The 11,518-nt window shown below is 44.2% G+C and overlaps 1 protein-coding gene across 2 annotated transcripts in view; it reads left to right on the plus strand.

The window, feature by feature from the left end:
* Window positions 1-11,140, plus strand: part of XDH (xanthine dehydrogenase) — an 80,328-nt gene extending 69,188 nt beyond the window's left edge. Inside the window, exons 31-36 of one of the 2 annotated variants that reach the window (XR_678027.4) lie at window positions 821-873; window positions 3,168-3,282; window positions 4,067-4,132; window positions 5,777-5,965; window positions 7,579-7,823; window positions 9,455-11,140. Coding sequence is in view for 1 of the 2 variants with exons in the window: in XM_525729.7 (XP_525729.4) it covers window positions 821-873; window positions 3,168-3,282; window positions 4,067-4,132; window positions 5,777-5,965; window positions 7,647-7,823; window positions 9,455-9,505 (651 nt within the window). In the remaining variant the exon portion in view is untranslated. The remainder of the gene's footprint in view (window positions 1-820; window positions 874-3,167; window positions 3,283-4,066; window positions 4,133-5,776; window positions 5,966-7,578; window positions 7,824-9,454) is intronic. The other variant, XM_525729.7, reaches the window with a different exon arrangement.
* Window positions 11,141-11,518: the final 378 nt, after the last annotated feature.

Genomic DNA, 11,518 nt, shown 5'->3' on the forward strand with positions numbered 1-11,518 from the left:
TGTATGCAAAGTGCTAAATAGTGTGTGTGTGACACAGTAAATCGTTTGGTGGCTGCTAATGAAGAAGACACAAATTATATCAAGTACAACTTAAATCTGAGTCTGTGCTAGTGTTTGGGGATACCAAAAAAGCACATTATATAGTCCAAGGGATAGGATGGAGGGATAGTTTGATCAACAGGAAAGCATATGTGAAAGCACAAGGTGAACATGTGAAGTACCACATGAGCACTATAGCGTGTTGCTTTTATAATGGCCAGTTAGGGAGAGTTCGTTCACCAAGGAGGGGAGAATGGAGGGCAAGTTTGAGTAGTTGTTGAGGAAAGAAAAGGATTTGCACATATATAGAAGAGGAACCACATAAATAAAGGTGCAGAGGTGTGGGAGATGGAAGAATTGAGAGAGGTTTAGCTCTTGAGTGTGGCTGGGGTGGCCATGGTGTGCTGCAAAATGCCAGAGAGACTGTGGTCCTTAACATCAGGCATTTGCTCTATAGGCAATAAGGAGCCATGGAAAGCTCTAGAGTAGGGTAGTGACATGCACAGTGTGGTATGTTAAGATGGCCACTCTGGCTGGGCTGGGGAGACAACTCAAGGGAGGAAGACCAGTTAAGAGGTGACTACAGTGTTCCAGGCTTCAGATAATGAGGACCTGGTGCAGGTGGTGCCAGTGACAATGTGAGGTAAGGTATGGAAATGGGAGTCACTAGTAAAATGAGTTGATTGGCTTCCAGAGGAGGTGAGCTCCTGAAAGCTTAGTGGCAGGTCAGGGTTCCTGAAAACCTCACTTCCCCTGCCTGATGGCCATCTGCTCTCCTCAGGTCACAGCTGCGTACATGGACACAGTGAGCTTGTCTGCCACTGGGTTTTATAGGTAAGTATGGTGTTGTCCTTGCCCAGCTCATAGTGTGATGTCATCCTAACCTCACTGGTCCACTCCAGCACCGAATCCTGCCAGGCTGTGGTCAGGAGAGAGCAGCTCCACTTATCTCTTCAACAGACTTCCGCTAATTTCAGTCTAAAGATGCTCTAAAATATGTGGAATGGCCACACTGTGTGCCAAGGGGTAAAAGCACCAGCTGTGTGTCAGAAGACCCGACTTCTAGTTCTGGTCTCGGGGTGCACCATTTCACCTGAGGAAGTCGGTGGTCCTGCTGAACCTGTTCCCCTGTTTCCTCACTGATGACATATCGGGGCCAGTACCTAACCATTCCTCCCTCAGTGTTCTCCTGCAGAAACCGGGCTGTGTAGTGTTATGAGTTAGGCATTGCTGTTAGCTATGCATGCTTCTTTGTACTGTGTGTGGGACTTTTTTATAGAAGGAGAGGAGGATTTAGAGCACGTGGTCTTGTTACAAAATGCAGAATACAGTGGAACCTTATTAATACAGGGAGATTTTCAAGAGAGCGTATGACTTCTGCAACTTTAAATTTAGTAGCAGCATGAATAGCTAGAGACCCTGCCCATCTGACTTAGCAGCTGTAAAAAGATATGATCATATTTACTGTCAGTCATCATATTTTAGCCGTCTCTGGGAAGTTTAACTAGGACCTTTTCTTTCACAGATATTTGGAATATTTTCTTTCAATATATTTGGAAAATAATTCAATGTTTCTTTAAAATATCATGTCTGAATGTATGAATATATAGATGCATAAATATATATATGTATAAACATTTCTTTGTATGAAACATTTATTTTCCGTATGTAAATGAATATATATATGAACATATATATGTTAGGCATATATATGTTTATACATATAAGGCATAAACATATATACACAAAAAAACATTTATATGCCCTATATATGAACATATATATGGCTAATATATATGTATAGATATTACACTGAATATATATTCCTTATACATATATGTATAAGGCATATATCTGTATAAACATGTACACACACAAAACATTTCTATGCCATATATATGAACATACATATGGCTAATATATGTATAGATATTACACTGAATATATATATGCCTTATATAAGGCATGTATATGTATTATACATATATGTATAAGGCATATATGTATAAACATATATACACACAAAACATTTCTATGCCATATATGAACATATATGTGGCTCATATATATGTGTATAGATATTACATTGAATATATATGTATAAGGCATATATATGTATAAACGTGCATATATATATATATATGGTGAAGAAATGTTTTGCCAATGCTTTCTAGGTTATTAATATCTGACCTACACATACATAAACACATTTTCTCATAAATTCCTATTACATTTCTGGAGTTCATGAAACTAAGGTTTTATAAAGGTGAAACCAGAGGAGCATGGTGAAAGCAGAGGTCAAAGGAATTGGTGGCGGTTTTTTCTGGGAGAAGCCTTTTCCCTCAGCCCCATATTTGTTTTGTTTTTGTGCAGATCTGGTCATATCAGCTCATGTTATTCCTGTGTAGTGTATAGAATAACACAGTCAGTGTACTGTAAACTCTAGGTGTGTGAATACACATGCACAAATGCATAGATATACACATATATGTATATGACTCAGGCAAAAGTGGAATTGTATAAGGTACTCCAGATTGAAAATTTTAAAAATGTATAAGGGAGCATTTGTTTCTATTCGTATCATTTCCCTCAAATCATTTGTTGAACTTTCAAAGGGACCGGCAGGTGGGGAGTGGCCGCTTAAAGATGCACCCAGGTTAGCATGAGATGCTGATCTTATTAACTTTCACCTTGAGAAGGTAAGCAGGAGAACTTGTGTGAACAGTCTAAGAGCCACCACAAGCAGAACCTTCAGTCCTGAAGACCTTGGATTCTAATTCAGTACATCCTTTGGAATGTGACTTTCATGTCCTTCGTGAGCCCAGATGGATCTGTTACCTCTCTTTCTACTGTGCAGAGGCTAGCATGGTAGTAAACACTGCTAGGCTGTACAGAATGAGTACAGAAGGGCTACTGGCAAAATAGAGGAGGGCCCAGAGACAAAATGTTCTGGAATATCTGGGTTTCATTAACAGGTTCAAATTGTTCAAACCATGGACTTTTTTGGAGAACAGCTGAGTGCAAAAACTTGTGGGGTTTAAAGATGCTGTGGGTCAAGCTGTGCGTGCATAGGGAAGGGGGTGTGTTCATGTTAATACATGTGCAGTATCTTCTCTTTCCTCTCCCAGAACACCCAATCTGGGCTACAGCTTTGAGACTAACTCAGGGAACGCCTTCCACTACTTCAGCTATGGGGTGGCTTGCTCTGAAGTAGAAATTGACTGCCTAACAGGAGATCATAAGGTAAGAAGTTTGCAAAACTTTAGTACTTAGTGGGAAAGAGAAGAGAAACAACTGAGTTGTAATACCTAGAGCTGATAGAGACAAAATTTCTGGTTGGAAAAATAATGCCTTCCATTAAGGTTAGGCAAACATCCTATAAAGGGCCACAGAGTAAGTGTTTTAGGCTTCGTGGGCCATACAGTCTCTGCCTCAGCTACTGAACTCTACCACTGAAGTGTGACAGCAGTCATAGACAGCTTGTAAACAGGTGTGACTCTGTTCCAATAAAATATGATTTATAGACACTGAAATTTGAATTTGAATTGAATCTCATACAATTTTTACTTGTCACAAAATATTCTTCTTTTTATTTTTCCAGTTATTTAATAATGTAATTATTAGCCTACAGGCCCCACAAAAACAGGGGCGAGTTGGATTCAGCCCATGGAATGTAGTATATTGACCCTTTTGTACATGATCTACCCAGACTCAGATTCAAAGCCCCAGGTTTCTGGGACCCTATCTGACTAGTCACTTATGAATGTGTGTTATTCCCAGTTACTGAGAGATCACGGCTGCTCCCCACCCACTACCTGGCTGCTACAAACTCAGACTCCAGCAGGGATGGTGGCAGCAGAGATTTGGTGGGAACATCAACACTTCTGCCTGAGCACACCCAGGGCTTTCTGCTTGGGAACATACTCTTTGGTTGGCACTTGTAGTCTGAGGGTCACCGTGAGTCATCTGTCATATTCCAAACATCTTTTCCTCCTCTAACTTCTTGTAATTTTGCTGTCTACTCTAGAACCTCCGCACAGATATTGTCATGGATGTTGGCTCCAGTCTAAACCCTGCCATTGATATTGGACAGGTGAGGCTCAGTGGGACCAGGGTGGTGACAGACTTGGCCACCGATGCACCCCATTCCCCTCCTGGGGCCACCTGCCACAACATGTTGTCCAAGGTTGTCTTCAAACAGGCTGAAACATGGAACCTAGGGAGTTTCCCCCAAAGTAGAATTTAGATTGGTGATAGTCCAACCAACCCTCAAGGCAGAAAGCAAATTAATATGGGTCAACTTGGGAAGGGCACTCACAACTCAAAAACAAGATGAGAAATGGGGAAACATGGCGTGCACATGTGAACGTGCGCACACACCCAATTTGAGTGTGAGCACAATGTAGAATGGGGATTGAGTTTGGGATCAATGCCCAGACGGTGGGGTCTGAGGTCAGAAGAGTTTTCTGTCTTCTCATTCCTCCTCCACCCAGGACAGCTTTTGTACCCCAGGAAGTAGATGCTGCCAAACATGGAGTGGTGGAGGGCCCTGGGAGCAAAACACAAAGGCTTAAGCAGAAGAAGTAAAGGGAGGTCCCAGAGAAAATCGCTTTAGGAGAATATGGGATTACTAGGAAGAATAGGTGAAATAGGGCTGGGCCCTGTGGCTCACACCTGTAATCCCAGCACTCTGGGAGGCCAAGGCAGGCAGATCACCTGAGATCAGGAGTTCGAGACCAGCTTGGACAGCATGGCGAAACTCCGTCTCTACTAAAAATACAAAAATTAGCTGGGTGTGGTGGCATGCATCTGTGATCCCAGCTACTTGGGAGGCTGAGGTAGGAGAATTGCTTGAACCTGGGAGGCGGAGTTTGCAGTGAGCCAAGATCGCACCATGGTACTCCAGCCTGGGCGATAGAGCAAGACTCAGTCTCAAAAAAATAAATAAAATAAAATAAAGAATAGGTGAAATAGGAGAAAACAGAGGAGGAATCAAGAATTCAAGACTGAGCATCTGGTAGAAAATACAAATTGTAAAATGGACAACTACTGAGTGTACGAAAATCTGGCCATTAGTCAATCTGTTCATTAATTCATTGAACAACCATTTATGGTCCCCTACTGTGGCCAGGCACCAAGCCAGGCACTGCAGACCCAAAGGTGATTGCCAGTCGGTTTCTTTTCTAAATGCTCATTGAGGTATGGTAGTGCCCCATGTCATGCTTCTGAGCAGGGGGCTGAGAGAGCAGATGTGTGGGCCTGTCTAGCATGGCAGTTACCCTAGGAGAGACCTGTAAGCTGAACTGCAGTGGGGGCACTTTCTCCCAGAGGACAGGCAGGGGTGGGCGTTCAAAAAGGCTGGAGGTAAGTCTCAAAGAATCTACTATCGAATAAATCCTCCTGTGAGCTTGCTTCTTAGCTTTGGCTCACCATTTCCCCAGTAGCAACATGGAAGGAATATCTCCATCTGCACTGCGGCAGGTTGTAGTGGGAAACATGCCCACCTAGAATCACTGACCTTCCGTGTTAATGTCTTTGCTCTGCCTGAGCCAAAGCCTGGCAGAAGTCCGGATAGGTTATCCCAGGGCTGAGGCAGGAGCCAGGTAAGCAATAGAGGGCAGTTTTAGCTACATTCCAGGCCGCGCTGCAGTTGGCGCTTTGTGTCCATTGTGGCAAGTGGTATCTGTCCTCAGGGAAGAAGGTGGCAGGCTAACTGTGCTCTCCATCCATCCTGCAGGTGGAAGGGGCATTTGTCCAAGGCCTTGGCCTCTTCACCCTAGAGGAGCTACACTATTCCCCCGAGGGGAGCCTGCACACCCGTGGCCCTAGCACCTACAAGATCCCGGCATTTGGCAGCATCCCCATTGAGTTCAGGGTGTCCCTGCTCCGCGACTGCCCCAACAAGAAGGCCATCTATGCATCGAAGGTACCATTGCTCTGGCTCTGTGCTGTCTCTTCTGATCTGCCCTGGGGGAGGCCCCAGCGGGTGATGAGAGGCCTCAGTGACCCACCTGGTGGGACTTCAAAGGGCATATCTTGAGGAGGGAAGATGGTTTGACACTGACCTTGGTAGGGGCAGTGGGATAGTTGGGCAGTCCTGCTTGAGAACCAGTTAAACTGGGTTGAGGAGAGCACCTTAGTATGGTCTGAAGCCCACTTCTTTGGGTGAATTTAGAGGGATTCCTTCATCAAATCTTCTCATTTAAATCCTGGCCCACACCCATATCTCAGGCGTACGTCACTGGTGCTTGATCCTAAGAGATGATTTTACAGGTACAGCATTGCTATGGTCCAATGACAATCAACACATTCACTGCCAATGGGATAGCGCCTTTGTACACACCCTTTTACCTCCTTCAGTTGCCAATACTAGACCTTAAGACTTGATCAGGCTGGGTGCAGTGGCTCATGCCTGTAATCCTAGCACTTTGGGAGGCCTAGGTGGGTGGATTGCCTGAGCTCAGAAGTTCGAGACCAGCCTTGGCAACATGGCAAAACCCCATCTCTACTAAAAATAAAAAAAATTAGCTAGGCATGGTGGGGCACGCCTGTAATCCCAGCTACTCAGGAGGCTTAGGCACGAGAATCTTTTGAACCTGGGAGGCAGAGGCTGCAGTGAGCCGTGACTGGACCATTGCACCCCAGCCTGGGCGACAGAGCGAGACTCTGTCTCAAAAAAAAGAAAAAGAAAAAGAAAAAAAAGACTTGATCAGATGCCTGGAGGATTGAGAATAACTGTCTTCTATTTCTTCCTTATCTGCAGTAAGTATGAAAAAATGGTTGAAAATTGATTTAGCTGATGCATATAATCCTAGTTTGAAGAAGGAAGGCAACTAATCCTTGGTAACCACAGAAACATCCATTTGCTCATCTCGTGGTTTACTTTACCATAGTGGGTGGGGAAGCTGGGACATATTGTGACCCTTGCCATTGACTGTCATACTTTACCATGCTTGGGAATTACTGGGGCCCATGATAAAAATGTGCCTTTCTGGGGCCCACGCCTAGAAATTTTGCTCCAATAGGTGTGGCTTAGGGCCCTGGAACATGCATTTTCAGCAAGTATCTTTAGTGATTCTGATATAGGTGGTCTCTGATCTATACTTTGGCGGGGAGAAAAACCAACCTATGCTAGAAAATGTTTTAATTCCTGTTTGTTCTTATGCCTATAATTCCTGCGGATGCTGTAATATGACTATGGTGCCTGTAAATGTTGGTGTCAGAGTTGCAGGTAGACTCTTCCCCTCGGCTAGTGACTGAGGAAAAGGTTAAAACTCACGTCAGATTTTGTGGTCGGTAAAATACAATTACCGAGTATAACTTTAAATGGTACATTATATGTGCATGATGTCATCAGAGAAAATTACATGAGTGTTCAAAGAAATATGTCCATGCGGTCCAGTCATGTACTAGCTTGATTGTTCTTAGCCCCTGATCAATTCTGACTGTGCCTTCCTGCTGTATTTGGTGTGGCTCCCATCAGTGCTTTCCTGGTGCCACCAGCCCTCCTCATGCAGAGTTTGCTGCCTGGCCTCCTAGGTCCACTTGATGATGTGGAGGCAGGACCACCTGCCTGAGCCCCTGCCCTGTGCCCTGTCTGTGTTCAGGCTGTTGGAGAGCCGCCCCTCTTCCTGGCTGCTTCTATCTTCTTTGCCATCAAAGATGCCATCCGTGCAGCTCGAGCTCAGCACACAGGTAATAACGTGAAGGAACTCTTCCGGCTAGACAGCCCTGCCACCCCGGAGAAGATCCGCAATGCCTGCGTGGACAAGTTCACCACCCTGGTATGATGCCCCTCAAGCATCCACTCAGTCCAGGGGAGGCCAGGGATAGGCTGGCAAACTGCAGGGAAGGTTCTGCACAGAGGAGAGGTGTTGGGCTCTCTCTTAACCGGGCAGCCTTGCATCAATGGCCACCCTTCATTGTGCATGGTATGAAGCATACACTCGAACTTGCAAGAGAATAATGAGAAACCTCCTTAAAGCTATAGCTTGTAGCTGGGCCTCCTTAGAGATGGGAGGAATGTGTGGTGCACAGTCATAACTCACAGATTTTATTATTTTCCATCTAGATAAGGATGATGGATGAAACTCCAGAGAGCCTAATCTTTAGTATGAGTCAGTTGCTAGCATTTTTTTTTAAATTTATGTTAAGGACACTGTATGAATATTGGGGGGATGGAGGGAAAAAGAGGAAATAATTAATTAGATCAATCACATTTGTCCTGTGATTATCATGTGCCATTCTGATACTGGGGACACATAGATGTCCTTGAGGACTTTGCAACCTTGGGAAACCAGATGATTCCATTATAGGGTGATTGATTACTGCCTTGGAGGTGTATGTGGCAGAAAGTAGTAGAAGAATTCCGTAGTCATTGGAATCACTTTAAGAAGCACCTATGTGATACTTGTAGTTGGCAATGCCTAACAAAAGAAGACTTTGCTAGGACGGTTGCTTCCGCTTTGGGGATCCCAGAACCAGCCCAGCCTCTGAGTGGTGCTGAAGTGGGCTCTGTACCTTGGCTTTAATTCCCTTTGCAACTGCAACCTGTGTGGAGTTAGCAGGACTGGGTTCTTCCTGATACTCAGGTGGGGCTTCCTCTTTTTAAAATTCAATATGCTTTTTGGATTTATAGTTAAAGTGGGTACATGTGGTCCCAAGTAGGGAGGGCACAGAGGAGCCCCAAAGTCAGACAGATCCACCATCCCCAGACCTCAACACAGCGGGTGAAGGAGGCATGTGGGTCCCCATTCAGGTCTTCCTTGGGTCTACCAAGAGCTTTAGCTATGGAGTGAGAACTACACAGACCGTGTGGCACTCCCAGGCAGTAAAGATGCCCACATCTGTGCAGCAACCTACCCACAGCCCAGAACCTTCCCACTATGGCTCCCAATGCTGACAATCACCCAAACCCATTTCCCTGAGAGGAGTGGGCAGCATGGCTCCCAATAAGCTCCCACAGTTTGCAAGGCGAGCTCTTTGCCAACAGTCTGATGCAGAACTCAGTCATTTTCGTAAGCTCTCTGTGGCCCCAGACCTGAAACAAAGATCCGTTTCTATGTTACAACATACCAGCGATTTAAAAATTCTTGCCATGGATTTGCATGAGCAGCTGATTCTATGAACTTTTTAAGGACTGTGAGTTTCAAAAGGGATCGCATCTGTATTGTTTGTCACCATATCTCCAAAACCTAATAGAACGCCTGCCACATGGAAAGTGCTCAATGAAAATAAATGAATGGCTTAGGAAATTAAGGAGTCCTGCCCTGAGGCATTCTCAACAGCTGGGCCTGCAGAGTGGTGCTTGGCCTTGGAATGATGGTTGGCAGTGGTGGGAGGTGAGGTATGCAAGAGAGTGGGAGGAGCATGATCAGCAGACCCTGGCAATGAGAACACTGTCATTCCTTCCTAGTGTGTCACTGGTGTACCAGAAAACTGCAAACCCTGGTCTGTGAGGGTCTAAAGAGAGAGTCCTCAGCAGAGTCTTCTTGTGCTGCCTTTGGGCTTCCATGGAGCAGGAGGAACATACCACAGAACATGGATCTATTAAAGTCACAGGATGACAGACCTGTGATTTGTCAAGATGGGATTTGGAAGACAAGTGAATGCAATGGAAGATTTTGATCAAAAATGTAATTTGTAAACACAATGATAAGCAAATTCAAAACTGTTATGCCTAAATGGTGAATATGCAATTAGGATCATTTTCTGTCTGTTTTAATCATGTATTTGGAATAGGGTCGGGAAGGGTTTGTGCTATTCCCCACTTACTGGACAGCCTGTATAACCTCAAGTTCTGATGGTGTCTGTCCTTTGAAGAGGATTCCCACAAACCTCTAGAAGCTTAAACCAAAGTTACTTTAAATCGTGTGCCTTCCTCTGAAAGCCTTGCCTTCAAACCAATGAACAGCAAAGCATAACCTTGAATCTATATTCAAATTTTGCAATGAGGCAGTGGGGTAAGGTTAAATCCTCTAACCATCTTTGAATCATTGGAAAGAATAAAGAATGAAACAAATTCAAGGTTAATTGGATCTAATTTTGTGAAGCTGCATAAAGCAAGATTACTCTATAATACAAAAATCCAACCAACTCAATTATTGAGCACGTACAATGTTCTAGATTTCTTTCCCTTCCTCTTTGAAGGGAATATTTGTATTCCAAATACTCTTTGAATATTTACAAAAAAAGATTATGTTTAATCTTTACATTTGAAGCCAAAGTAATTTCCACCTAGAAATGATGCTATCCTGGCATGGTGGCTCACCCCTGTAATCCCAGCACTTTGGGAGGCTAAGGCAGGAGAATTGCTTGAGCCCAGCAGTTTGAGACCAGCCTGGGCAACATAGAGCGCTCCTGTCTTTAAAAAAAATTTTTTTAATTAGTTAGTCTTGATAGTGCATGCCTGTAGTCCCAACTACTTGAAAGGCTGAGGTGGAGAGATCATTTGAGCTCAGGAGGTTGAGGCTGCAGTGAGCTATGATTGTGCCACTGCACTCCTGCCTGAGCAACTGAGCAAGATCTTGTCTCTGAAGAAAAAAAAAAGAAATAAAAATGCTGCTATCAAAATCAAGCTCAACCAGAGGTAGAAGAGCCAAGAAGCCTGGGTTCTCATCCTAGCTCTGTCTCTTCTGTCTCTATCTTTGTGATCTTGGACTGTCAATTCCCCTTCCTGTGATCCATTTTACTGCAAACATAAGGGTTGCAGTAAAGGGTTGTCTCACGTCTTCTGCTTTAAAAGCCTATAAATATACGACCTGAAAACTCCAGTTACATAAGGGATCTGCAGCTATCTAAGGCTTGGTTTTCTTACTGTCATATGATACCTGGGTCTAATGAACTCTGCTGAGATCACCTCAAGTTTCTGCGGTTGGTAAAGAGAACAAGGGAAGAACAAACATCCCTTTTATTGCTCCAACAGGTGATTTAATCCCTACATGGTGCTGGGTGGACAATGTGTCACTGTCACATGCCTTCACTGTATAAATCCAACCTTCTGCCAGAGAGAATCTGTGGTTCTGGCCATGGAGGGAGGATAGTGGAAATGATATAGTTGGACTGGTGCTTGATGTCACTAATAAATGAAACTGTCAGCTGGTTGGCGTGTGAAAAATGCTTCTTAATGATCATCACACCAAATGCTAGTATCTTCAGTATCTTGGCCAGCCTTCATTTCTTGAAAACACACACACACACTTTCTTAGAAAAATCCCTCTCCAGAGTATCCTAGATATGCTGGCTGTTGTACAGCATGGTCAAAGTAGAAGAGCTTTAAAAACTAAACGAGTGTTTACACTGAGATTCAGGTCCATTTCAGATGATTTTCTGGGATGTTCTGGGACAGGGCCTGAGACCTGTCACTTGTTTTTAGTGAAGCTCTTGGGGTGAAGCTGTGACACAGAATTCCCTTGTGTGCTTAGGTACCAAGGTGAGAGTAGAGTGGTCATGAAAATCCAACAGGAAAGTGCTTTGTGAA

The sequence above is a fragment of the Pan troglodytes genome, chromosome 12 (assembly GCF_028858775.2).
Source record: "Pan troglodytes isolate AG18354 chromosome 12, NHGRI_mPanTro3-v2.0_pri, whole genome shotgun sequence".
Classification (NCBI taxonomy): domain Eukaryota; kingdom Metazoa; phylum Chordata; class Mammalia; order Primates; family Hominidae; genus Pan; species Pan troglodytes.